Here is a 27,863-nt window from a genome sequence, read left to right on the forward strand (position 1 = left end):
TTCAGATTTCATTTATTTTATTTGCTATGTACAAAACTGACACCATGCTTATTACTCAGGAGGTGAAGATAACAATAATTCAGATTATACTGATTATGCTTTGTCTGTATTGGCACAGTTTATATAATACTTAAGGAAACAGAATCACCTGGAAGGAATTGCCTCATGTCAACATAGCTAAGAGTGTTCTGGAAAACTGGTAATTAAAGAAAATGGCTAAAACAAATTCCCCCAAACAGAATACAATGTACTGCATAGCCAATTCAGGCTTGCTTTAGGTCTGCTAACTGCTCAAGAGAAGAGTGTGCTAGATTTTTATGAGGTTTAAAAAAACATATTAAAATAGTTTAATAGGCTACCTGTGAAAGAGCAATTGGATAACCATTTAACAAAGTCTTTAACATCCTCAGAATACAAGGAAACCAACACTGTGCAGCTTCAGTTTGCCACATTGCACACATCTGGATGGCATTTGGAATAAACAGGGACTTCTGAGAAACTGGGATGTGGGATTTACCTTTTTGTTCCTGGAGTCAAAAGCAAAACTCACACATCCTTACGCACCCACCCCTCTACTCCTGGCCCAGGAAAAAAGGCTGTCATTCTCATTTCCTTTGATAGGCTTGGCCACATTTGTTGCATCCTCTGCTTTACTTTGAACCAGGCCACGTCCTCTGTCTCTGGCTGGAGGGGGAGCCGGCAAGGAGGAGATGGTTTGTCTAGGACCATATGCCATTAATGACCACCACCCCCAACCCAGCTGCTGGCCTTCAAGCCTCTCTAAGCCATATGGGGCCCAGTCTTGCTCATCTAGAGAGAGCTAAAGCTCACTCTGGGCTACTGGGTGGCACCTCATTTCAATTCTCTTGCCTGCCTAGACACAGTGGGCCTCCTTGAAGAGTGAGGACTTGCTCTGTGCAGACTTGAGCCATCCATGAATATTCGGTTAGAGAATTTAAGTGTGGAAACACTGGGTCCTGGTTTAAGCCAAATAATGTGTGCTGACCTCTGTACATGAAGAAATGACTGATTAGCGATTAGGAAGAGCTTTCCGATCAAGACAGTAGGGAGAAAGCTAGCAGTCTAAGACAGTTGTGGCCCATCAAATCTTTCTGAGGTAGCCATGAATAGTCACACAATCATCCAAATCAAACAGTAGCACCAGCTTGACAGAAACGGGACAGCAGATCTCAGCAGGGTGGGCTCATCTCTATGGACCCGAGGGCTGGGGTGACGAGTGTCCGGTAGTCTAGCCCAAATGAGACTCCAATGTACAACTTGACAGATAGGCAAAGGGGCTCAGGCCTTCCTTCTTCAGACCATTCAGGTTTGTGAGGTGACTGTTGTGAGGGGCAGGGGAGGGCAAGGGGCAGAGTGGCAGGTGCCACCCTATAGGCTTTTCATACACACCTGGCAGCGACTGACTCGAGTGTGGAGCTGCCCAGCTTTCAGCGTTTCAGACACAGGCAACTCCCCAAACTGCTGCCTCTCCTCCACTGTGGTCAACCAGAAACTGTACTTGTTTGCAAAGTAGTGGCAGGTGCCTCGGGCACCACTGCATTCGATGAAAGGAGTGGCCCGAAAGTCCTCCAGGCAGGAGCCAGGTGAGACCAGGGACTGGCCTCCACCCTCGGCACCAGCGGCAGTGTGCTGAAACAGACAGGAGATTAGTGCGTGAGCTGTGCCTGCCAAGGGTTGGTGTGGGGAGGGGATGGGTGCTCCACTGCTACAGGGGCACATGAGCTCCATTCCTAAGCCCTGGTTCCTTGTCTCAGCCCCCAGTTCAAGCCAGCATACCAAGAGCTGTGTTTTAGGGGCAGGGGCTGCTTGTCCTCCCTCATAGCAGCTTTCAGGGCCAAGAGTGCCCCCTTCCAAGCTCCCTAGTGCCCTCCTAACCCATTATGTGGGCAATGACTACATGTCAAGCAGCAATTCCCAAACTGCTACTGTCCCACTGGGTTCAGAGGTGTGTTAGGTACCCCCTTGCAAAATTTCCTCAGACAAATGGATCTGAGAAAAGCTGAGTGAAGGAAAATTCAATAGGCTTCTGGACTGCGGTTCTCAGAGCCCTCTCTCAACCATGCATTATACTCTAGGAAGGGAAAGAAGGACAGTCCAAAACCTACTGAAGTTCTCCTTAATTTGTTGTATTTGGCCCAAATACCCTGGCCCTCACCTCAGAGGGCTCTCTCAGTATTCAGTTTCAGGGCTACACATGAGCTGGTGGTTTTCAGTTACTATTCACATAGACAGCAGCTCCTGTCTCTCCACACTCCTGCCTGTTTCTCTTCACTTTAGCTGGGCTATCATCTGGACCACAAGGAGATAGGGAAGAGGCCTAATACACAACCGTGTCAGCAAATGGCCAATGAGACAAATGCCCAAGTTGGCACACAGGGACTCCTTACTTTGCAGAACTTTGCAAGAGTGAGAGTCTCCATGGGACCTTTCAGGTGACCTTTCCTGACAACCGAAGCATCAAAATTTTCCTCACTTTGACCCTGAGAATCAAAAACTTTCTAAGATGCACAACACATTTTCCTGCTTTACTAAGTAGCAGACACTAGGTTATTTTAAACTTTGCAGATGAATCAGGCTTGTCATTGTGAATGTCAGTTTTTGTGGGGGATGATTATGCAAGAGCCCCACACCAAGGGGTACGGCCCGTAGAATCCTTGGGCCTCCTTTGAATTATTTTCTCCTTTTTAATAGGTATGTCTCATTGCTTCAAGATGCCTTGCTAGGCAGTCCAACTTCTCACCCTTACACATCTTCAGGAATAATATTCTAGTATGTTAGAATTAATGTGTAAAGGAAGAGTAAAGAGATTCTGAATAAGGGCTAAGAGCCCTCCCATAAGCAGGGCACATTTGTACCATTTCCTGTGGAAGCTCAGGGGCCTCTTCTTATTTCCTGGTCAGGGTGGTGGACAGGACAGAAGGACAGGTGAGGTGATTCTGTATTACACTGGGATAAACTATCCAATGTCCAAAGACACAGCATAACAAGGAAAAGTACCTTTCCCCAGGTAGGTACGCTAATGTTGGGGAGCCTGCAGCTTTGGTCATTTTTTAAAGACACTCTCTCACCATCTCACCCTTGGCAATTCAACAGAGAAGCTCTGGCAAGGCAGAGTACTTCAATGGGTGCCACAGTGGTTTTCTCTGGGGGATGTCCTGACCCTAAACCTGACCTTTTATTTGAAGAAACATCCCCAGGTATTCACAGGATATTATGTGAGGGACTTGATGCCTCTTTGGGCCTGCAGATATTCTTTTTCTTAGCAAGACACACAGCATGGCTGGCCGCTGCCTTCACACCGAAATGGAGAGGCAGCAAAAATACCAGCAAGGACATATAAACACAGCATGCACTCATCAAAGCCTTTTGGGAGGAGACAGCAGAGGCCAGAGGGATCTGGGAGGGTGGAGAGAAGAGGGGACAGTGCCATGGCTGGACTGATGAGTGAAACTGTGTCCTGGCCCCAAGTGGTGACAGCCTCTCCCTCACTGTCCTCCCAGATCTTAGTGTGTTTTGCTCTTCCCTTGGGTGTGGCATAACTGAAGCGGGCATGGAGACGGCGGGGCATTGACCTATGACTCACAGATATTCTAGCCCCTGAACCACTGGGTGCAAACTGCTGTCTTTCCGCTACACCCATAACTACCTGCCATTCATGCAGAACTGGGTTCTCCATTCTTTAGCCAAGCCCAGTCCAAGCATTTCTCTTCTTTTCAAACTCTATGCTTTCTACCTGGTGTCCCTTGAGCCTGGGAACCAGTCCAAGGGGCCCTTTGCCTCCAACTGGGGGAGGAGACAGTGCAGGACCTTACCATGAGGAAAGAGTACCCAATCCAGAGGCTGCGCCAGCCCAGGGGGCACTGCGGGATGGTGATGTCCTGGCTGTGCACAGCAATGGCTTGCGAGGGTGCCTCACACACAGAGCAGCGGCTGATGTACTGGGGAATCTGGGTCTGGCTGACGGGCATCATGGGGATAGGGGCGGTAGTGGAGAGCCAGTAAGATTTATCATTGCGCCTGGCATAGTGGCACACCTCGTTGATGTTGCAGTAGATGAAGGGCATGGTGCTGAAGCGGGGCAGACAGGAGCCAGCAAAGCCTGGAAGGAGAGAAAGTGGGCAAGGGCAGGGGAGGTCTGGCTGAGGGGCTTTGACGAGATGGTGGTTTGGGTTTACATCCAACCACTTGCACCAGACTGAGGCAGCCCTCTCCTTCCAATCCTGTAACATTGTACATGTGCCGAAGTGTGTTGAGCAAATTCTATTTTAAATGCACCAGGGAAATTTGATAATAACAAGAATCTTTTTATAAGCTGTATAATTCTGCCCTAATTAATCTGCTTTGAAAGAAACAGCGTTTAATAGACTGAGTCTGCTTTTAAGATTTAGCACACCTGCAGACAACAATTAATTCTCAGGTAATCATCATTGCCCTGCAGGTCATATTATTATTATTACTACTACTAATTGCTAATATTTAATGGATGCTTAAATGCCAAATGTTGCTCTAAGCAATTTACATTGGGTGATTGATTCATGCAATCTTTCCACCAGCGTGTGTGATAGATACTAGAATTAGCTTTGTTCCATTAAGGAGGAAGCCAAAGCCTAGAGAGGTTGAATAACTAATGCAGTGTACACAGCTAGTAAGTGATAGAGCCAGGATTTGAATCCAGATCCACCTGACTCCAGAGCTGATGCTTGTAACTCACTACACAACAGTGGACCTAGAAAGGGCTGGGAGAAGAGAGGGGTTGGCTGTTGGTGTTTGTGGGGACAGGTGGCCAGGGCTGGCTGTCAGAGCTGGTACCTACCCAGGTCCTGGTTGTGGGCTTTCTCTTGCCCCTCCACAAACAGTAAGCTGTACCCCACCCACAGCTGGCTCATCCCGATGGGACACGGGGGCACCTGTTCCGACTGGCTGTGCTTTACCAACGTGTAGCCCACTCTCATGCTCTGGCCAGGCATTCCAGGCATCCCGAAGGGGCCTTGCTGCCCTGGAGCTCCTGAGAGAGACAGATCATAAAAGGTGAGTGTGGTGCAGCTAATGACAACATCAGCTACTCACATTGTACCACACATTGTCCAAGGCATGTTATACACATGTATTATCTCACTCAATCCTCACGATGACCCTGGAAAATGGTATTACCACCCCAATTTTTAGATGAAGAAATTGAGGCTCAGATGTCCTACAGCTAGTAAGTGGTAGAGCTACAACTCTATCTCAGATGTATCCAGCTACAGACGCCCCATTTTTCAAAGTACATTGTTAGGCTTCCTTCCCATAGCCACCTGGCCTTGGGGTCTCTCTGAGTGGGGATTAGGGTGTGGAGAGGGATACTTCTCAGGTCCAGCCTTGCAGGCCCTCATAGGAGATAACTATGTAGCTGCTGAATCAGAGTCATCGAAAGCAGGGTTAGGATTAGCAGGGTAAAATCTTGCCCTCCTCTCCTGCCCATGACAGACATGACAAATCAACTGCCACAGTTTCCCACCGAGCCTCTGAACTGTTCTCTACGCAGGACAACTAATTTGTCATCCCCAATATAAAGTGGGACACAAATAGAAGAGGTATATGGACAGCCACGCCTTATCTCAAGTGTTGTTATCCCTTGAACATCCCCCTCTCATGTGTGTGAGAATCCCTGGGTAGAAAAGGGGAGGTAAAGGGCAGGGGGCCATCTGTAGTATAAAGTCAGACCTTTTAAGCACTGGAAGAGAGCCCAGAAAAGGATTTGGATTTGGAACAGTCCTTTGCCTTCCAGAATGTAGGGTATCCCTTCACAGGCTCAGAGGGTAGTGGGGAGTGAATGGACTTAGAGCCCAGTTTTTGAGCATCTTAGGAGTGTCAAGCTCTACCACTGGGTTTATTAAGTTTCAGACTCGAAGTTTTACTCACCCCCAGCCTCAAACCCTCCCAGACCACCATCCCCACCCCGCCCGCCTCCTAATGTGGCATCATCAGACCTTCAAATCCTGGAGGGCCTTGCAGTCCAGGCAGACCAGGATCACCAAGAGCCCCAGGTGGGCCTGGGAGCCCACTGGGGCCATCTTTACCGGGGATGCCAGGTAAACCTTTGGAGCCTGCAGAAGAGAAAGCCCAAAGGAGGGTACTCAATGTAGAGGGTCCCCAGGCACCTTCCCCAGGAAAGGGGACTTATGTGTCATGCCCAAGACTCACTAGGAGACGATGCACTTGGCTGTCGACTTGGTGTGCACACTGCACATCAAGGCTGCAGCCGCCTGGGCTAGTTCTTAGTTCATGGGGGCATCTCTGCCCTGGGGCAGTGCCCTCAACTTAGCCTTTCTGAGCCCCTTCATGCCCACTTCCTCCTCCCTTCTTCTCATCCTCCTAGCAACAATGGAAATTATGCAGGGCAACGGCGAGCATCCCATATCAGAAATGAGGACACCGAGGCTTGGCGCAGTGGCTCATGCCTGTAATCCCAGCACTTTGGGAGGCCAAAGCAGGCAGATCACCTTAAGTCAGGAGTTCGAGACCAGCCTGGCCAACATGGGGAAACCTTGTCTCTATTTAAAATACAAAAATTAGCTGGGTGTGGTGGCATGCACCTGTAGTCCCCGCTACTCCGGAGGCTGAGGCGGGAGAATCACTTGAATTCGAGAGGTGGCGGTTGCAGTGAGGTGAGATGGCACCAATGCACTCTCAGCCTCGGTGACAGAGCAAGACTCCATCTCAAAAATAAAAAAAAATAAAAAGAAGAAGAAGGAGGAGGAGGAAGAAGAAAAGAAGCAGAAGAAGAGGAAGAAGAAGAGGAGGAGGAAGAGGAAGACGAAGAAGAAGAAGAGGAAGAAAATGAGGACACTGAGACCCAGAGAGACTTCTAACTTACTCCAATTAGAGGCCAGGTTTTCTGTCCCCCAGCCTTGGACTTTTTTCATTGTCTTCTGTGGCCCTTTATTCACCACCACACTCCCTCCATCTCTCTGCAGCACATTAGAGAGGGGCGAGTGGTCTGGAGTAGCAACCTTGCTCTGCCCTCACATCCTCTAAAGCCAAGTACCAAGTACAGCCACCCTGCTGGTCCTGCTGGCCCTTCTTCTCCCCAACAGGAAGCTTGGGAGCTTTGTGAAGGAAGAGAGGCAACGCTTGATGAAGACACACCCTTGGAGGTGGACATCCAAGCCAGCCTCTCAGCCAAACTGTCTCAACTCCCCAACAAATCTCCTTTCTCTGGCACCCTCCTCACCTTGTAGGCCTACAGGGCCTTGAGCCCCAGGGTCCCCAGTGAGGCCAGGGATGCCATCGATCCCTGGTAGACCCAAGGGTCCAGGAGGAACCTGGACAGCTTCCGCAGTTGGTGTTTGTCCAGGTGCACCTCGGGGGCCAGAAGAGCCTGTGGGCAGGTGGGGGAAATAATAACATCAGGCTGAGGCAGAGGGAGGTGACGGGGGCCCCAGAAGCCTTCTTTACTAACTTGCAATCAACAGCTTTCTACCCTGTTTGTCCCCACAGGATACCCGGGTATCTCCAGGATGGCACTGTGTGATATTATACAATCTTTATCCATCTCTCTCCCCAGTGGTTGGGTAGCTCCAAGAGGGCAGGAACTGGGTCATATTCATCCTGTCTCCTCAGGGCCCAGCATTGTTCCCAGTGGGTGACAGGCAGTCCAGAAGCATTTGCTGCTAATATGGTGAGCTGAGCCTTCTCTCAGGGCTGGGGTGGCTGGTTTACTCACTGGTTAGAGCACAGTGCCAAGGAGGCTGAGGGGATGTTTCTAACCCCAGAGGTTCAGTTGGCATCCCAGCCTAGGAACCCAGCGCCAGCCAGCTGCCTTTCTAATAGCATAATTTGCTTAGTAAGTCATTGAACAAATATTTCCCCAGTGCTTATTATATGCCAGGGTCCTGGTAGCTCTGGGGATAGAGCAATGAATATGACAGACATTTATGGAGATTATGGTCTGGTGATGAAGATGAATAATGCCTAACTCGACAAATACTGTTAATCTGAGTGTAAGTTGGGAGAAGTGTTGTGGAGGAAAGGACTAACACAGGGACACTGGGAGGGAGCAGAGGGTGGTATGGGGTGGAGGCATCTGTTTTAGAGAATGATCAGTGGCCTTTTGCAAGCAATGACATTTAAACTGAGACCACTAAAACATTAGAAGGACTCTGCTATTTAAAGAGTAGAGGGGCAAGTGCACTCTGGGAAGTAGAAGTAGCATGTGCAAAGGCCCTGTGGTAGGCCAGGACTTGGTGTTTTTGGATAACTGAAAGAGGCCAGTATGGCAGGAGCACAGTGAGCAGCAAAGGGGAAGGGCTGGCCATGAGGATGAAGAGGGAGGCATCACACAGGGCTTTGCGGGCCATGGTGAGTTCATTCCTACGCCATGGGAAGCCACTGGATGATTTATGTTTTTATAAGCTCTTTTTGGCCACTATGTGGAAAAGTGACCACTAGGGTTGGGGGAGGAAGGGTGCTGCATGAGAACTATTGGTGGCTTGGATCTGGGGGTAGCAACCAAGGTACTGCGAGGTGAACAGATGCAAGGCACATTTAGGAGGTACAAGCCTCAGGGCTTGCTACTAGATTGCATGTGTGTGAGTGAGGGTGGGAAAGGATGCAAAAGATGGTTCTTTATTTCTGAATTGAGCAAACGGGTGGGTGGTGATCTGAGTGCAAACCCAATGCCCACTAATGCAGAGATTAACACAGAGAGGCAGTCAGTAGCAGGATCCATGGTGGCAAGGCAGCAGTGGTCTTCAGTCCTGGGAGGTGATAGAGGCTGAAGGATCCCCAAGGTAGAGAAACTGCCTCTCTGGGGTACCTTGATCCAGCTGTTTTAGACATCCAGACTTTCTTGGCGTGGTGAGCAATGATGCCTGAAGGAACCTTACCACCAGGCCCCTCCCTCGAGCTCTGGATCAGCCCAGCACATGCTCTCAACTTACCTCTTGGCCCTGCCTTCCCCTTCATTCCGGGAAATCCTGGGTCTCCAGGTGGCCCAACCTTGCCTGGAGTCCCCATGAAGCCAGGCTCACCTCTCATGCCTGACAAAGCCCAAAGGAAGCAAGTCAGGTCCCGGCATGGTAGGGGTGGTAGGGGTGGAGGATAGGCAGGGGTGAGGTAGGGAAGAACATCAGCCACCGGCCTCTCTTCACAGGACTGCAGGAAGGAGTCCTGGCCGTGGAGTGGGGAAGGGCCCAGCAGCCAGCCGAGCAGCCGTACCTTTCAGTCCTAGCTCTCCAGGGAGGCCAGAAAAACCTGGAATTCCTTGGTCTCCCTTAGGCCCTTTAGGTCCAGGAATTCCAGGGAAGCCAGGGTCTCCGGTGTCGCCTTGATTCGAGGATGGCCCAGGGGGACCTGGGGGTCCAGCGGGGCCTGGGCGGCCTAGGGATAAGATCGGAAGAGGGGCGAGGGGCAGGTGAACAGGTAGTAGCCACTGCAGAAGGCCTAGGGACTGACAGGACTCCAAAGCCCATTCCCAGGACAGAGAATGTTCCCTCACCATCGGTGGGGTCCTAGTGCCCAGACTTTCCCAAACCATTTTAGCAAAATGCACTTGGCTCAAGTCCCCTGTGTCCCCGCTCGGGGAGGGATGTGAAGCCAAACACGCCCACATATGTCCAGCAACAGGGACTTGGCTGCGCTGTATACATGACTTCCCCAAATGTCAGACAAAAGGTGGTGGCTAGCCCTCTTTTGGGCTTCCTGTCTTTACCTCGTTCTCCATCTAGGCCTGGTCGCCCGGGGTCACCAGGCTGTCCTGCTATGAGTGAGGGCAAGGAGATGCCTGGGGCACCGGGGAGACCAGCAGGGCCCTGGAGACCTGGGAAACCTGTAAAGAATAAATAAAAGGGGCTGGATAGGCTCCGTGTGCCCAGAAGACGGCCAGGCTCTTTCAGAGAAAATGGAAGCTCACACAGAGAAAATGGAAGCAGTTAGGTAGGAGCCAGACCAGAGAACGCCAGCAGAGGGCTCTTCTCCCCTAATCCTTCCTTCCCAGAAAGCAGACAGACCAACTGACAAGGGCTCAGAGACTCCCCTTTTCCAGCTGGAGCTGCATTTTATTGGAAAGTTCTAGTTCCCTTACCTCACTGGTAATGGAAATATTTTAGGCCAACTTCCCCCACACCAGAAAGAAAAGAAGGCATGACTGAGCACCTGGACTTTTAAGTTTCCAAAGTGATTTTAAACCTGTCTGTGTCAAAAAACACCTCTTAAGTTAGCCAGTTATGTCTGATGCTGCACAAAGGTTACAGAACGTAGGCCACAGGCCCCAGCCAGTCAGAACAGACACCAGGCCGATCAGAATGGAGGTGCCAAGTGATTGCTTAATTGCCTATGGAACAAATATCTCTGTACTAAATCCCTCCTCCCTTTTTGGCCAAAGAGAATAACCACTTATTACAATAGATACAGAATACTCATTTGCTCTAATTTTAATACTGCTTTACATGTTTTCTGTTTGTGGAACTATTTCTATTGTAATATGTTCAAAACCAAAACTTTCATCTGATCACAGAAGATTTATTTAATGTTCACATATCAAATACATAGATGGTAATCTTGATGGGAAAACACAAATGTAGGTGTTGATATTATACATGTAGCATGGAAGATATATATTTATTACTTTGGGATATTCTAGAAGATATTCAAATGAAGATAAATGGATTCAAACTGGTTGATAAACTGTTCTGGTGGTTGAGATTCTTAATTTTTGTTTGCGACAAGAAAATCCAAAAATGTTAATATCGAATTTTATCTTTTGTGACAAGAAAAATGCAAAAATATGCTGAATTTCTCTTATTAAGGTAAATCCATGAAAATTTATAAAAGTGATGGTAGATTTGGGTGTTTTTAAATAGCTCATTAATTAATTGACTCTTGAAATTTAGACAAAGAAAAAATAAATTTTGAGAAAAGTCTCTCTAGGTCTCTTAGGTCCGGAAAAAAGAAAAAACACAAAAAGAAAACTAGTAGCTAAGCCACGTGGTGGTACTCATAGCATTGTTACTTCTGGTTTGGCGAACCTTTGAAATATTTTTCTTTATCCCCAGGGTAAAAATCTGAAAAGAAAGACATATTGTATACTTTTTTTCTGAAAATACAGCTCTACACATATATTATGTATATATACATATAAAGCATATATATGTATAGCTTATATATATAAACTGAAATTATGCAAAACTAATAAACAAGACACCACATGTGTAATAGAATAGGCAGTGGTGGGCAGTACACAAATTATAAAAGTTCCCATGGCAGTTTTTGGAGACTCTTTCTCCCTTTACCGGTTTCTTAATTTTATAATTACACTTACGTGTTATTAAACCTGAAATAAAGGCACTACTGACTTCAAGTATTGCAAAAAGCTCATGCATTTCTTTAACAATAAAACACTTTAAATGAGCAGATGAAAATGCAAAACAGCCCATTTTTCCAACTCAGTCCAGTGTCAAAGCCTTGAAAAAACAAAATATATAAATGCAGCCTCTACGTATTTAGTGCAAATATGAAAACAAATAGTATCATTGAAAGTTATTTAGATAACAGTACTGTAATGAGAGGGATTGCTCTATGAAGTTTTTTTATTGGTTAGTTTGTTTGAGATAGGGTCTTGCTCTGTTGCCCAGGCTGGTGTGCAGTGATGTGGTCAGGACTCACTGCAGCCTCAACCTCCCAGGCTCAAGCAATCCTCCCACCTCAGCCCCCGAGTAGCTGGGATTACAGGCGCACACCACTATGCCCTGCTAATTTTTGTATTTTTTGTAGAAACAGGGTTTTACCATGTTACCTAGGCTGGTCTCCAACTCCTGGGCTCAAGCAATCTGCCTGCCATGGCCTCCCAAAGTGCTAAGATTACAGGCATGAGTCACTGCACCCAACTACTCTATGATGTTTTCTTAGGAGTAAATCATCATATTGCACTGACTCCCGTTGTCAAATCAAAGATAGGTTCCTGTGGCGGGGGGTGGGGGGGGGGTGGGGCGTGGTATGATATTTCTTGTATTCTTTTTAAAGAAATTGTTTTAATTAGATATTGAGAAGATATGACATAATATTTATAATATGCAAAGAATAATTCAGATACAATGAACACTTGTGTTTCAACCACTCAACTTAAGAAGATGTCACTTGTTTTGAATTTCCTTGTGTGCCCTCCACCCTCTTCCTTCCCTTCCTCTCAGAGGCAATCACTCCTGAATTTTGTTCATCATCCTCTTCCTTTTTCTTCAGTTTGACCATGTATATCTCTAAACAATGTATTGGTTGGTTTCGCTTATTTTTGAACATTTATTGATGGAATCATACCAAATGTATTCCTCTGTGACATGTTTGTTTTTTGCTTAGTGCTGTGTTGCTGAAATGTATCCTTCTTGACCTGTGCTGTTTACTACATGCGTAATTGTGATTTTATTATCTCAGATAGCTAAAGAAAATGAATAATCTAATGACCATCAAGATTTGAAAACAAAAGAAAATGTCCCTGTGTTTTTATCCAGTCCCCTTTTCCCTATATCCCATGAAAGAAGACAGTCTCTGGGCAGGCTCGGACCCTGCTTTGAGCCCTTCCTCTGGAGAAGCTGCTGGCTTTCAGAAAAGAACAGTTTGGTCCAGATCAAAGGGAAGAACAAACACAGAAACTGCAGATGCATCAATTTAAAATGCAGCAGGAAATGAATTAATATATGAATATAGTCCCTCGGAAACATACACACTGTACACAAACATACACATAAACAAAATGCGGTGAGACCTCAAGCCCCAGAGCAGAGAGAAACAGGAAATTTTGCAAATATGATTTCCCCAGGTAACATGCAATAATATTCTTAAGTATATACTATGTGCCAGGCACTGAGCTTTTGTATATCTTACCTCATTCCTCACTGATTCCTCAAAAAACCTATGAGGTAGGTTCTGTTATAATGTTCATTTTATGGAAAAGGAAAACTAAGGGCTCATTTGGGATTGAGGAACAAGTAACTTCCTTGTTTAAAGTCATATAGCTAGTGAGAGGTATAGCTTGAATTTGAACCCAGCTAGTCTGATTTCAGAGCCCATACTCTTAACCATGATGCTATGGTGAATTCATTTCCTGGTTAACATGGAGTGGAATGTACACGGGTTTTTGGAATTTTCCTGAGGAAAAGTTGAAGAACACAAGTCATTCTTACTTTCTGAGAGGTGGGGAAAGGGAGACTCAGAAAGGGACTTCAGGCCATGTGATGAGTCAGGGGCTGAGATTAGGGTAGAACCTGCTTTCTAGTAAACCCAACAAATTCTAGTTGAGGGTATGCTGTGGTTCTGTCCGGTGGAGACTTGTATCATCTTAGTCTTGGGATCCTTCCTGCAGCCACACTGTCTTCCCAGGGCCCTGGGAGTGCCATCCACACTGGACGCTGAGGAAATGCCAGCCAACCTCTCACTAAATGGACAAGCCCTGTCCCTCAGGACCAATAATTGCAAGCTCTGACCAAGCATGCCAGAGAGGCTTGAGGTTAGTAAGGAGGAACAGAAGAGAATCTGGAGGCTAAAATGGACTTGGTGAACTGTGCCCTGACAGTCTTCACTGGAAAATGCCTAACCTCTCTTTCTCAGCAGTCATTCCCACTGGGTTGTGAGACTCCCAGAGTTGTGAAGACACTCACAGTCCAACCCTGTGAGCCACATGGCCCTGCTGTACCCTAAACCTGACTCTCCCAGCAAGGCCTCACTCAGCCTCTACAAGGCCTGACTTGGACTCACCTCGATCACCTTTTTGCCCTCTCAGGCCCGGCTTCCCTGGAGCTCCGATGCCAATTCCTGGATATCCTTTTTCTCCTTTGGGTCCAGGGAGACCAGCAGGCCCGGGCACACCGGTGATACTAGGTCCTAGGAGGAGATGCAGGGGTAGGGGGCAGACCTCAGTGGAGGTGAGGCCTTCCTGCCTAACTCACTCGCCTGTGGCCTGAGAAGCCTGACTGACAGACACCAGAGGCAGAGTACTGAAGTAACAAGAAAGAAAGTTAATCTGAGTAGAAGAAAAAAACCCATCCTCTTTCTTCTCCATATCAAGGGACCTCAAATTGGAGGTTAATAAGGAGAGCTATGAGTCCAAGGATATGGGATACACCACAGTCGAGAATTCATGGCCAGCCCTTGCCAGGCTTCTGGAAGAGCTGATGCCCTCCTCTTCACCCTGAGGGTCTTCCTAACCTGGAGTGCCATGGGTACCCTTGGTGCCCGGAAGCCCATTCAGTCCATGTAAACCAGGAAATCCAGGGAAGCCTGAGGGGAGAGAATGTCAAAAATGGCTCCAGCAACTCTGAATCATGAAGCATCAGCAAGAGGTAGCTACCTGCCCCCAAAGGCATTGCGAGGTCCTTATTTTAAAGTCCTGGTCTTTTTTGAGGCATTTACTTAATGCCCTAAGGGAGAAGAAAACACTCCCAACCTATATCCTACACCACAGGTTCTCATGACTCTTATCAGAGACCAATACAGCTTTAGGAGTAAGATGGCAGCTCATTAGGTATCTTGAAGAAGAACTCAGAGTAGCAATGTCAAGACCTTGAGTTGTCAGCTCCCAGAGACTGGTTCCAGAAACTCACTGCCCAATCTCTAAGTCAGGGAAAGGCTACACATGCCAGGGCAATTGCCTTCCTTGCTAGCTCTTCTCTTCATGGATCCCATATTCTTCTCTTCACACTCATGCTTGCCTGCCTTCATTACTCTTCATCTTCCTTTCCCATGATTCCTCATGTCCAATGACTCCTGTAGGCATGGCTTAACCCTAGCTAGTATCTTCTAAGATAAAGTAGTTGGTGTCCTTCATCGAGGGAAAGACTTTTCCCCACTGCCTGCTCCCAAATACACATACCTTTGGGTCCTATTAATCCGGGGGATCCTAGAGGCCCAATTGCCCCTTGGTGACCAGAAGAACCTGGAAGTCCTGGTTCTCCTCTCATGCCGGCAACTCCTGGAAATCCTAAATGTGAAACCAAGGCAGAGGTTCAGAATGGGGCATGGCTTGAAGCTAATCCAAACTCTTTCAGAATAAGGTTATCATGTGGCATGGTACCTGGAGCTCCAGGAAGGCCAACATCTCCGGAAACACCAACTTTTCCATCTTCACCTTTGTTTCCAGGGAAGCCTATATTGCCTATTAGTCCATCTCTTCCTTTTGTACCTATAAAACCAAGAAAAATGCTGAGTGATTAGGCCATATTTCTAGCAGTGTATTCCTCTATGGGAAAGAGTAGATTCTGAATTGCTGAAGGAGCTAGACCCAATGAAGAAACTCTAAAAAAGATAGTGGTGGCTGTTTTCACATTAGAAAGGTGCCCTACAATTGAGAAGCAAGTAAATTTGTTATGAGTATCCCTTCAGAAGTGGGAGCAATAAGTGGAAATGTTCAAGAAGGACAGTTTAGATAACAACTTCTAAACTAAGGGGATGTAGGCCATTATCCCAAAGGTCTTTGCCAGTCTATGAGTCTTGAAGGAAGAGTAGGCTGATTTGCTTGGGGAATTGATAGATAGGAAATTTTCTGCACTGGATAGAAGTTGCAGAACTTGGGGTTGACCTCCAAAATTCCTTCTAATCCTCAGTTTTGTGGAGTCTGTGAGGCAAACAAGACAAAAATATAGCAACCTTACCTTTAAAACCAGATTCGCCAGGCTGTCCCTTGGGTCCTGGGCTACTGGAAATTTCAACTGTCTGGCCGTTGTCTCCTGAGGATTCCAATACATTGTTTAAATGGCCAGGAGAAGCTATAGCTCATTTTGCACCACTGAGATCTTTTGAACACAATTTTTTTTTCAGATTCAGTGTAGCCAGAGGAGCTCCTTGACAAAATTATCTATTGGGTAAAAAGTGATGAACCACCATCCAGGAGCTGGGATGCTGCTACCAGACTACTGGCATGAAATGCTGCTACATACAGCATATCTCCATTGGGAAACACATCACTAGGCTCAGTATGGGCAGAGAAGATGGTAGGCAGGGCCCTCAAACATCACCAGAATGGAACAGTGATGCCAGCAAGAATGGGAAATTTTCCTGCCTAGTGGGCTGGGTTTATCAGGGGAAGAGACTGGAGCCGAGGTTCTCCTCGCTGCTAAGTCTGGAAAGCAGTTGGGCAAAACCACAAAGCCAAAGGACAGCCTTTTCCTTGGATCCATGAAAGCCACAGAGAGAGATCTTGGTAAGTACCATTGTTTGTTGCATTGTCTGTGAGGAACAAGGACTGCAAAAGGGGTTTGGCCAAAGGGAAAATGTAAATTAATTGACTTTCCCCTAAACACAGACTCTCCGCTACCCTCGCAAGAGACCCTTGGGATGGCCAGGTGCAGTGGCTCACGTCTGTAATCCCAGCACTTTGGGAGGCTGAGGTGGGCAGACCACGAGGTCAGAAGTTTGAGACCAGCCAGACCAACATGGTGAAATCCGTCTCTACCAAAAATACAAAAATTAGCCGGGTGTGGTGGTTAATGCCTGTAATCCCAGCTACTTAGGAAGCTGAGGCAGGAGAATCGCTTGAACCCGGGAGGCAGAGGTTGCAGTGAGCTGAGATTGCGCCACTGCACTCCAGCCTAGGTGACACTAGGTGACAGAGTGAGACTCTGCCTAAAAAAGAAAAAAAAAAAGGAGAGACCCTTGGGCCTGCTAGAAATCTACCTTGCTCTAGAAGAACACATTAAAAGAAAAAAAAATGCTCCTTACCTTTCAGGCCTGGGAGACCAGATGCTCCTGGGAGTCCAGGCGACCCTCTGATACCTTGTGAACCCTTCGAAGCAATATGGGAATCATCATTTCTGCCCAGAGCTCAGGACTGCCCACCCTCTTACTCCCTCACCCCTCACTGAGCCACTGCCTGAGAGATGTCCATCATGTATTCTGTGGCAAGGGTGGACTGTGGGCTGGAAGTGGGGATGTTACGTCCTGCAAACGGGAAGGTGATGAACAAAGGGCAGAGCACATACTTAGGGTTTGTAGGGGAAGGATTCGATCCCACTGCTTATCAAAATGGGAATCTTAGAAAGTCACAGTGTGGCCATTCTAGCGAGTCTCTTAGAAAATGCAGAAGATGACAGGCCAGGCACTCAATGGACTCAACACACAGTTGGCTACCACTGTCCTTGCCAAAGCTCTGGAGCCATTATGCATAGGAAGAAGTTTCACTTCACCCTGCAGGGTTAGCCCTCTGCCACAGGTTCCGCAAGGAACACAAGGTCTTTCTGCCACCAGGTAGCAGGTGGTATGTGTGCAGGTGCTGGAGTCTGAATTTGGGCAAATGTTACCATTTTCAGAGGAAAATCTGCCTTCACTGGCTAATGTCCAACACACTATCTGAGTCTGGGAAGTGGCCATGTCAGCTGCCATCAGCAAAGTTCTTTTCTTGATATCTGTTATGGTTTTGGTTCATTTTGAGATGTACCCAGTATCCAGTAAAGATTTATGCCACTTAGTGCTTTGGGTAGGAGGCTGAGTACTGGGCTGGGTCACTGTGTGCACTGGACCACTACCCAGGACACCCCTCCATTGTGGCTGCTTCCTTGCCCGGCTTCATCAGGCACATTGCCATATCTTCTAATTCTGAGCCTCTGTTCATGCTGGGACTTCTCCTAGAATGCATTCCCACTTTGTTTTCATCCCCCTAGAATGTAAGTAGTCAGGACTATCCAGTTTAGAACTATTTATTTTCAATTGCTTCAGGTGTGTGTGTGTGTGTGTGTGTGTGTGTGTGTGCACGCACCAAGTTCTCTCCATCAGATGGACTGACACTTTTGAAGTTCAGGGACTTTGCCTGCAAGGAGCCCAGGTGTTCTGTGATTCAATTCATTGAGACCATTTGATACATCTGCTATTTATGCAGAGCCGGCTATATGCCAGACACAATGTTAAGAGCTTTACATGAGTCATGTCACTTAACCCTCCCTACTGTCTGAAGGCTATTTAAATATTATTCCCAATTTTTACAGATGAGGAAAGTGAGGTTTAGGTAAGGTAAACAGTGTGCACAAGATCACAGAGCTAATGAGCAATGGAGCTGAGGTTCAAATCCAGGTTGGTCTCATTGCTAAGCCACCTCTTCCACCTTGCCTTGTATGAGCCCAGATAAGCTGGACTTGATTCTTTGCTAGTCGTTGCACCTTGTGGAGCTTCAAAGACCTTTCTAGCAAAACATCAAGAAGTTTTTACGAATTCTTACAATGTGCCAGGCTCAACATGAAATGCTGGCAGTGGGGCGCAGAGAAAAAAGCATGTAAGGTAGTTCTTGTTCTCAAGCTGTAACAATCTCATTGAGGAAGTCAGACCCACACAGAAGCAACTAGAATTGATGTCAGCAGTGATAAGTATAGAGTGGCATCTGGGTGGGAGCTCAGGGATTCCTGGAGGAGACGGTGCCTGGGCTGGGGACTGAAGGGCAGGCAGATATTGGATAATTGTAAAGGCAAGAGAAGGCTCTGCCCTTTCAGGGAGATGTGAACAAAAGAACAGAGGAGGAGATGTTCAGGAAAGGGTGGGAAGACCTGTCAGACTCAAGGAGAGAGCTCTTTCTGAGGATGTCCTGGGAGAAGGGGCTGAGAAGTAAGCTGGGATCAGAGAGGTGGGCAGTGGGGGTATATCCCCGTGAGATGGGGGGCCTTTTCTGGTATAAAGACAAAGATCTGGTCACACTTACACTTTCTCCTGGCATTCCTGGGAAACCTGTGATCCCAGAGGACCCCTTCAGGCCAGGTAAGCCCCGGATTCCCATGAAGCCAGGGGGCCCTGGCTTTCCACTAACTCCTTTGATAATGCCTGGGAGGCCAGGAGCTCCAGGTAGGCCTGGTGGCCCAGGTCGACCAGCCTCTCCTTTGTCACCTGTAAAAGAAATAAAAAGACTTGGAAAAAGACACTGGGCAAGAAAAACCCGGCTTGCCAAGATGCAGGTGCCCCAGGTCGCAGGCCAAGTGCAGGCTCAGGGAGCAGTTAGCTTAAAGGTAAAGGTGAAGTGGGGAGAGATGCTTTCAGTCTTATGGGGCATCGACAGAGTTGCTTCTGCTATACCACTGGGAAAGCAGCACAGTGCTCAGGGTCCTCCAGGGGTACCACTGCCTGTGGTTGAAAACCTCAGTTCTACAGTGGCAATAACAAATGGCAGTCTCAAAGTCCAGGCAGCCTTCAGGCCCAGGGGAGGCAGCCTTCTTGGATTCCTTGCTGCCAGCCACACTGCTGCTCTGAGGTTGGGGATGGGGGGCTGTACTTGAGGGCCTTTGCTCAAGAAGGAAGCCAAGTTTGGTTATGAAGCCTTTCTTGAGCATTTCTCCTATCCATCCCCTGCCCCAGCACCTCTTGGCCCAGGAAATCCATTGGATCCGGCTGAGCCTTGAGAGCCTTTGTCTCCTTTGAGCCAAAGGTTTGACATTGGACGTCTTGGACTAGGTATTCCGACTGGCCCCGGATTGCCTCTGTCTCCTGCAGGGATGGAGATCAGCGTGAGAAAGAGAGCTTAGACGCAGGGTCAGGCAAAGGCTGACCTTTCACATCATTTCTTCCCATACCACCCCAGCCCTCTTTTGGGGCCTTTCCATCTTATTCCCCACCCCTATTCCCCCAACTTCACATTTCTGTGTATGTCCTCTTCTACAAATCCCAAGTCTATCAGCAACTTTAGACTCTCCTCAAATCCTTCCTCCACTGGTCTTCTGGGAATGGGCACACATGGCCTTTAACATGCAGTGTTAACTAAGAGGGGATTAAGTCTTTTGGTTTAAAAGGACTTAATTCAGAAGCCCAAAATTTTATTATCTAACATAGATTTGGTACAAACCACAGGAATAACCAAGTCAACAAACAAAATATATATATTGAAAAGCATGGGCAGCAGTTCCAGAATTCAATTCCCCAGCTCACCCTTTTCACCAGGAGTACCAGCGCGTCCAGATGGTCCCATTTTTCCAGTTGATCCTGGAATTCCCTTTAATCCTCTTGTTCCAGGAATACCAGGCAGACCTGGTATTCCTGGAAAACCTACGAATCCAACAGACCCCTTCTCTCCTGTTGAAAAACAAGAACTTTTATTATCACTCCCATTTTACATACAAGGAAATGGAGGCTCAGGGAGGTTGAGTAACTTGCCCAAAGTCATACAGCAAGGAAGTTGCAGAGAAGGAATTCAAACCCAGGTTTCTCTAATTCCAAAGTCTTAGTCATTACCAAACTCTTATTTATTACATATTATACTACCTTCCTGAATAGGGACATGGCACTACACAATACAAAGGAAAGAAGTGGGCTCCTCTCGGCCGGGCACAGTGGGTCACACTGTAATCCTAGCACTTTGGGAAGCTGAGGTGGGTGGATCACCTGTGGTCAGGAGTTCGAGACCAGCCTGGCCAACATGGCAAAACCCCATCTCTACTAAAAATACAAAAATTAGCTGGGCGTGGTAGCGGGTGCCTATAATCCCAGCTACTCGGGAGGCTGAGGCAGGAGAATTGCTTGAACCTGGGGGGCAGAGGTTGCAGTGAGCTGAGATCATGCCACTTCACTCGAAAGAGCAAAACTCTGTCAAAAAAAAAAAAAAAATTTGGCCCCTCTCTTATGATTCACCAAGTTATAGCTCATGTGTGATACAGGAAAAAAAAAAAAAAAAGCCTAGGGCCAGGAGGCAAGGAGATGAGCTTTAGCCTGGTTCTGCTGCTAACCAGTTGTGTGACCTTAAACCACTCACTTTCCCTTTTTTTAAATGGAGATACCACCTGCCCAACTACCAATGGCTATCAAGGCAATCATAGGAAGTGAGTGCTATCAGCCTCCATGGTAGGACTATGCAAATGAGTAAACCCAGTGTGGCTGGTACTGCCCAGGGTTTTGCTGACCATGATACTCAGCCTAGTGTTCCACCCAGCAGGCAGTGAGGGTGACTCACCTTGACCAGAGGTCCCCCTTTAGCACTAGCCTTGTCCAACTATCTTGACACAAAAAGCCCTGTCCAAGTCCCTCCCCATTTCCCATTCCTAGGCAGAGAGGAAGGAGCAAGCTGCGCAGCTAAAATGCTCCTTTTTGGCAACCACTGGTCACTTCACTGATCACTTCACTTACCCTTGGGTCCAGAGAGGGCTGGCAACCCAGCGACCCCTGGAGAGCCTGGGCTTCCTTTCAGTCCTACTAGGCCTGGATTTCCAGGAAGGCCTTTTAGCCCTGGCAGCCCTTTCTTTACAATTGATCCAGGAGGACCTTTCTTGCCTCTTGTTCCTTTCTTTCCAGGATGTCCTGAATAAGCACAGGAGAGAACACAGGACAGCTGTCAAGTGAGGCTCTGGCCAGATCTGGGCCACTGCCTATGTCATAGCTTCTGATTGGTTTGGCTTGTTAGGTTTTGTAAATGGCCCTTTAACAATAGCACATGCAAACTGCTAACAGGCAGAGTTCTTAGTTGGCTGAAGCGTTAGCATTTACTACCCAGAGTGCCACGCCAATGGTTATTACTTCCAGCATGGCACAGTAGCTGGCAGGGAGAGCAAACCCCTTCTGATTATAACTTTTTGTCTCTTTGTGAATGTGGTTTACACTTTAGCCCCTGAATGGAGCTCTAGGAAGCCAGGGTGGCAAGTAGGCTCCAGTTTCCTGGTACTTCCAGTCTGAATCACGCCACAATGGTTGTTTCTTGAGCCAATCGGTGAAGTAGAGGTTAAAGCTGAGCTGTTGTTTCAGCCTCCCAGGGAGCCTTGGATACAGGGCTGCCCTTTTAATCCCTCAAGCAATCAGTTAAGTCAGCCAGTTCCTTGGCATTAAGGTTGAAAGACCCCCTAGTGCCAAGTACTGTAGAAACCCACAAGGCCCATTTGGTCTCCTAGGTATTCTGAGACGTCTTTCACCACGCTTTAAAGTTGGTCAATGGGATTAACCTCCTGAGCTGCTGCCAAAGTGGAATGTTCAGGTACAAAGCAAGGAAATTAAAAAACGAAAGGATTAAATCATGACGACAGAGGTATTTGGGTCCCCAAGGACCCAAATGAATGGCTGACTTGGCTTTCTATGGATTGAAAAGCATCAAGTAGCTGCAAGCCCCAGGATTCAAATGGGAGGCTGTGAAGGGAACTCCACAACAAGGGAAAAATTCAATGGGAGCCAACCCCACAGCAGGAGCTCAGGGATCCCTGGCCTTGTAAGCAAGGCCATGTTATAGTGTATAATCAGATACATTCCTGAGTGGCAGAGCCAGTGGGGGTGTTAGTCTGTGAGCTTGTGTGCTGTGTTTTCTCACTGAGGCAGCCTATGTGAAGATCTCAGAAACACAGAGAGACAAAGGGAATAAAAAGGACATTAATGGCTCTGCAAATAACTCAGCTTCAGTCACTAGGCCAGGAGTAAGGGGCGGTTGGGAATGGTGCAGTCACCGAAGCAGGTTGAGGAGGGTGGTGCGAGAAAAAGGAAAAGCTGCAAACACGAGTCTGGAAGCAGCAAGTGTCAGGCCCCACTGCTGAGTAAAAGACACTTGGCCATGGGTCCTTGGAGGCACGCTCGCCTGAGAGGCAGGCTGCCGGTGTGGTCACACTCTGCTCAAGCTTCTCCCCAACCAAAAGCAGGCTGCCCACAGCACCAGTGAAGGCATGGAGATGGACTAGACTCCCTCAATGATGAGGGTGGCTTCTCTAACTGGGGAGGTCGGGAGAGTTGAAACCTGAAAACTGGGCATAAGGCCATGGAGGAGGCGGGGGGAGGGGAAAGATTTGTGGCAACAGTTTGGAAGCTAACCTGCAGCAATCTGTTCTGCTTGGTACTGCAAGGGTGACTTGAGATTTGAAACTTGAGAGCTTAGGAAAGTCAAGTCTCATTCTAAATTCTGACCATGTCCCACTACTGCTATTGCCCCCCCAGGGCATCTGGGCCCAGGGCCTAGCTGAAGTCTGTCAAGGTGGGACTCTTCCTCTGAAGGACCTACCTGAGATGCCTGGGAAGCCTGGTGCTCCTGGGAGCCCAGATTTGCCCTTGATGCCATATGGACCACTAGATCCTGGAGTGCCTGGCTGTCCCACCTGTCCTGGTGTCCCAGGGCTGCCCCGCTCACCTTTGGGGCCTAGTAAGCCAGGCTTCCCGTGCACACCTGATAAAAGAGAAGGGCAAATGATCACAGCCTGGAGAGATAGCAGTGAGTGGGTCAGCAAACCAACTTCCAGGACTTATCCCAGGTGCCACTGTCTTCTCAGCTCCAGCCTTGTTGCTATTCCCAGCCGTAACCCAGTCTTTGCAAGAAATTTGACTATTAGTTATGGTCACTTTTGGAATTACTAAGACAGTAAAGTCGACTCAGGCTATTTAAGGAAAATTTCACAAAAGGGAGGGACAGAATAAAATATTTCATTTTAACCCCTTAATTAAACCATCACCCCAGATTCATGCAAGTATTCATGGAAGTATACGAATTAATATAAGGCTTTCTGTAGATTGTTAAATAATTGGGGCAAAAAGATTCACCCTTGAGTCCTGGAAGGCCAGAGTCTCCAAGAAATCCTTTGTGCCCTGTTAATCCTTGTAGGCCTTGTTCCCCCGGAGCACCATTTTCAGCACCAAAGATGTCACCAGTGGCTCCCTTGGAACCAGGTAAGCCTGGACTGCCAATCATCCCAGGCAAGCCATCTTTTCCAGGGAGCCCAGGAAACCCAGGCAAGCCCTTCTCCCCACGAGGTCCAGGAAATCCTAAACGTAAAAAGGCGAACATAAAAGACCATGGCTGTTTAGAAGCAATTTGTCTGAGTACAGATCTCTGAGACAGATTTTTCTAATATGAAAGCTAACATATTAATAATATATGTCACTTCTCTTGAAGGTCAGGAGTCTCTGTTCCTGCAAGGCCTTGTGCAGAGGCAGGGACTGTGCCCTGCGACCTGGAGGAGGTTCTAGTTCTGGGAGGCAGGGCTGTGGGCAGAGGTCCACAAACTGTTCCTGAGGGTCCTACAGTTGTTGAAGAACACACGCCACCCCATAGCATCCTGAGAAAAGTTCAACCTCTTCTGGAGTTCTCTAGCTTCTGCTGTCATGCCTCCTTCTTCTTGGGTGGGGAGAGGGTACTGGAGGGGACCCTGGAGCACATGGTCCAAGATGAGCCCCGAGCCCTAGAGCAGTGCGGTTCTCAAATCTGAGCAAGCATCACAATCACCTGGGGTAACAAGCAGATTACTGGGCCCATCCCCAGAGGTTATGATCAGCAGATCCTGTGGAGAGGCAGAAAATTTGCATTTCCATCAAGTTCCTAGGTGATGCTGATGCTGGCCCATGGAGTACAGTTTGAGGACCACTAGTACAGTGAAGAATCATGAAGCTCAAGTTGGAACAAGAGAGTGTGAGAAAAGGGATAGAAATGGACAACTTCCCTCTGACTGATCTCAATCTCTTTCACTGGCCCTTAAGGAGTTGATCCAGGAAACTCATAGAACTGGCAGACAGACAACCTGGCAGAGTCCTAGCTCTGTCACTAGTGGTTTAGTGATCTCGGACAAGTCATTTCCCATCTGGGCCTCAGTTTCCTCATCTGAAAGTTAAGGGGTTGCCCCAGCTGATTTTGAATGGTCCTTATTGCTCTAATATGCTGTCATTCTATGGCTGTATGCTGTGTCTTGCCAGGGTATAAAATTAAACCATCCTACCCACACCAGAGAGCAAACTTGGCTTCCTGTAATTGGCAGAGGACTACCACAACCCAAATACACACACACACACACACACACACATACACACACACACACACACAGAGAAGCAGGTGAGGAGACACTCCTTTTCTTACCTGGTAATTCAGGAAGATGAACCAATCCTGGACTCCCTGGCTCTCCTTTAGTTCCACTTGACCCAGGCTGGCCTGGGGTCCCAGGGAGGCCTCGAGACCCTTTAGGGCCTGAAAACCCAAATGTAAGCAGTGAGGGGAAAGGAAAGTCGGTGTGCTAGGTATGATTTGTGATGTTCAGTCAAGAATCCCAGTCTCTTGGAGAGCCTCTCCTTGTCTCACCTCCCCACACTGCCCTCTCCAGCAGCCATCCTGTTTCCTCAATCCCCAAGGCTGCCCTCAGGAGGAATGTGGATCCCCAAATACTACTGGGCTATCCTCTGCTTCCTTTGCCTCATGGCCCTTACAAGAGTGTTTAGTGGCTTTCTCTGGCCTCATTCCATACCTGGGAATCCGGGAGTGCCTGGAAATCCTGATGGACCGTATGACCCAGGAATAATACAGGGCAGGGTGATTCCTGTAAATGGTAACATGTGTGCATTCAGTGAACCCAGAGTTAGGGAAGATTTCTCCCTAGTACGCTCCTTTACTTCTATTCCATTTAATAGGACAGCCAAGCTCTTCCCACTCAGCAGCTGGGAGCCCACACTGGAAAACCTTGGCATCATTAGCTCTGGGGAGTTACAACCAGTACAGTTGCTTACAGATGAGAATGCTCCTAGTGTCCAAGTGCTAGGATATCACTTATCAAACCACTGATGCCCAGTGGGCAAACAGTCACCTATGCAGCAGATGTTACCTAACAAGGTTTCTTAGAGATTGCCTGTGCAGGAACAGCAGCAAACAGCAATTGCCTACTCACCCTGCCCTCAGATAGAGCCTCTCCCTAGGATGGGTGTTGGGGGTTAGTCCTAAGGGTCCATTATGCTTATTTGACTAGATTGGAAGGTTTGAAGCCAAGATCCCTCAAGTTCTCATGTTTACCCTTTCCTTGGAATGAGGTTTTCCCCAAACCACTGGGTTCTTTTGATGCACTTCATTTGGGATCTGCTGAAACCTATTGATTGTCCTTGGTCAAATGTACCAGTATGACTGTACTATGCAAACACTTAAGACCACTCTCTTGTCCGTGACAGGCAAGTGGTGACCCTTCCCTCAGCTCCTTATTTGAAACTGTCAACTCTGCTGCTCAAGGAGAAAAAGTAGCAATTTTAATATTCAAGATGTCAAAATTGGCATGCATAGCCCTTCCCCTAGCAAATTCTCCCTTGACCATTCATAATGCAAATAAAAAGAATCTATAAGATCACAGAGGGGAGGTTTAATAAAATACTGGTGAACAAATTGTTTGCGGGCTCCCTCAAGTGCCATTTACAAACAATTGCTATGCTAATTAAATAAGCCTTGCCTATTCATTAAAACAATCCCCCAAGGTCTGCTTTAAACCACAGAGCCAACAGTTTTAATAAACATCTATAGCTTTTGCCTGTACTTAAATCACAAATTACATTTCTGAAAAATATGTACACATCCTATGATTCAAACTGCTTACTGAACTCGCTGGCATCCTCCCCTGATCCCACTTCTATTTTCTTAAATCAAGGTTGGGAATTGAACAGTATAATGTATTGGTTAACAAGTTGGGCTCTGAAGCCAGACAGACCTTAGCTGGTATCCTAGTTCTGCTGCTAACCAGCTGTGTGGACAAGATACTTAAACCTCTCTGAGCCTCATGGCAAAATGGGAACTACTTCTACTTTTCTCATATGGTGTGTGTGAGGATTACATGAAACTGTGCACTTAGCACAGTGTCTAGCACTCTGGTACATGCTCAATTAATAATAGTTCTTATTATCTTGAACTATTATCTTATGTAAGAATGAGTACTCAGTAGAGCTCCTGCAAGGCCATCCCCAGGTTAGTGACACTGCTTGTAGTCTGGGCAGCACTTTCTGCCTTCCAGACTTCAGGTTTCTATAGTTATATTTCCAGAGGTGAACAGATGGCCATAGGCCTGGATCCTCCTCCGTAGGTGGTCAAACCCACCTCCACCCTGCCAGACATCAAGATGACAGAGCTATTTCTGATAGTTATTTCCCTACTATGGAAATATGCTCTACAGGCCAACACTTTATGGTGAGATGCTTCACTGGGAGGGGGTTTTCAACCTTGTGCTTGGCTCAGGCCTGGGCTCTTTGAGTTAGGCTGAAGAATTTCCTCCAGAGGGTGTATCATGAGAGGGATCCTGCAAAAGACTCTCCTGCCCTCAACAATCTCAATAGCTCATTGGCTCCAATGTGTCAAACTCTAACATTACAGTTCCATTGTTTTACGTCTTAGGAAACAAACTTAGTAAAATAAAAATATCCCTGGGCTGGGTCCAAATATTAAGCCATTCATCTTTAATTTATCAGACTGATTTAATTGCTTCTTTTCATCTGTGACAGCCAGATAAAAACAAAGCCTTTAGAATATGAAGCTGAGGACAGGCATCCGGAAAGGTTCCAGGATGAGAAAAATAATGGTCAAAGGAAAGATGGTTAGAAACCAGAGGAAATCAATGACATATTTCTCTCAATAATTTTGTCTTATGCCTGTATGCCACACCACACTTGTGTATTGTAAGCAGAGGTTCAAAATGATGAGAGGGAAGGACTTCAAGTCATATTGGTATCTGGCTCTTTTCCTTTATACTGTCTTCTACTTTACATTCCTGAATTCAGAGCCTTCTCAACAAAGCAAAAATCTGCTCTACCCATGTTCTGTTTAGTAATTGCAACAAATGACCTAATTATTCAGAATTTTTCCCATTAATGCCCAAATCCATCTTCAGAATAAAAAGAGTCTCTGGTTCCCAAGATTTTAACATCCCAATTTGTTCTGGGCCCAATGAATAAAGTTCAGACATGTGTGGATCCTTTCAGGTACCTCTCAAGGCAGATTATGGCCCCAGTGAAGTTCAGAAAATGAATTTGCTTAAGGTAGAGATCAGCCAAGCCATCGACATGCATGGTGAAGGAAATCAGCCCCTCTCAGAGACTGCATGCCCACTCAATCCTGTACTGCCTGCTGTAAGAGGTATGTGCTAAGGAGCCTCTGAAGCAGTGTTGGTGTCAGCCTTTGCATCCCAGCCTTAGACTCCCCGCTCCCCAAACAGGGCATCCAGTGTGGT

At 47.3% G+C, this 27,863-nt stretch overlaps 1 protein-coding gene across 5 annotated transcripts in view; it reads right to left on the reverse strand.

Moving 5' to 3' along the window:
• Nucleotides 1-27,863, reverse strand: part of COL4A6 (collagen type IV alpha 6 chain) — a 279,487-nt gene continuing 251,624 nt past the window's right edge. For 2 of the 5 annotated variants that reach the window (XM_016942898.4, XM_016942900.4), the window contains 22 exons: nucleotides 25,137-25,208; nucleotides 24,755-24,862; nucleotides 23,449-23,670; nucleotides 22,916-23,077; nucleotides 21,073-21,243; nucleotides 19,882-20,025; nucleotides 19,318-19,443; nucleotides 18,668-18,849; nucleotides 16,705-16,768; nucleotides 15,639-15,713; nucleotides 15,062-15,169; nucleotides 14,861-14,968; nucleotides 14,197-14,268; nucleotides 13,747-13,872; nucleotides 9,713-9,829; nucleotides 9,220-9,381; nucleotides 8,943-9,041; nucleotides 7,235-7,381; nucleotides 5,991-6,107; nucleotides 4,835-5,026; nucleotides 3,834-4,120; nucleotides 1-1,650 (listed from right to left, as the gene is read on the reverse strand). In XM_016942898.4, coding sequence (XP_016798387.2) covers nucleotides 1,390-1,650; nucleotides 3,834-4,120; nucleotides 4,835-5,026; nucleotides 5,991-6,107; nucleotides 7,235-7,381; nucleotides 8,943-9,041; nucleotides 9,220-9,381; nucleotides 9,713-9,829; nucleotides 13,747-13,872; nucleotides 14,197-14,268; nucleotides 14,861-14,968; nucleotides 15,062-15,169; nucleotides 15,639-15,713; nucleotides 16,705-16,768; nucleotides 18,668-18,849; nucleotides 19,318-19,443; nucleotides 19,882-20,025; nucleotides 21,073-21,243; nucleotides 22,916-23,077; nucleotides 23,449-23,670; nucleotides 24,755-24,862; nucleotides 25,137-25,208 — 3,122 coding nt within the window. In that variant the 3' untranslated portion in view covers nucleotides 1-1,389. Of the gene's footprint in view, nucleotides 1,651-3,833; nucleotides 4,121-4,834; nucleotides 5,027-5,990; nucleotides 6,108-6,896; nucleotides 7,110-7,234; nucleotides 7,382-8,942; nucleotides 9,042-9,219; nucleotides 9,382-9,712; nucleotides 9,830-13,746; nucleotides 13,873-14,196; nucleotides 14,269-14,860; nucleotides 14,969-15,061; nucleotides 15,170-15,638; nucleotides 15,714-16,704; nucleotides 16,769-18,667; nucleotides 18,850-19,317; nucleotides 19,444-19,881; nucleotides 20,026-21,072; nucleotides 21,244-22,915; nucleotides 23,078-23,448; nucleotides 23,671-24,754; nucleotides 24,863-25,136; nucleotides 25,209-27,863 lie in introns of those variants that run through there. The other 3 variants (XM_016942899.3, XM_016942901.4, XM_063804625.1) reach the window with 3 other exon arrangements.

The sequence above is a fragment of the Pan troglodytes genome, chromosome X (genome assembly GCF_028858775.2).
Source record: "Pan troglodytes isolate AG18354 chromosome X, NHGRI_mPanTro3-v2.0_pri, whole genome shotgun sequence".
Lineage (NCBI taxonomy): Eukaryota > Metazoa > Chordata > Mammalia > Primates > Hominidae > Pan > Pan troglodytes.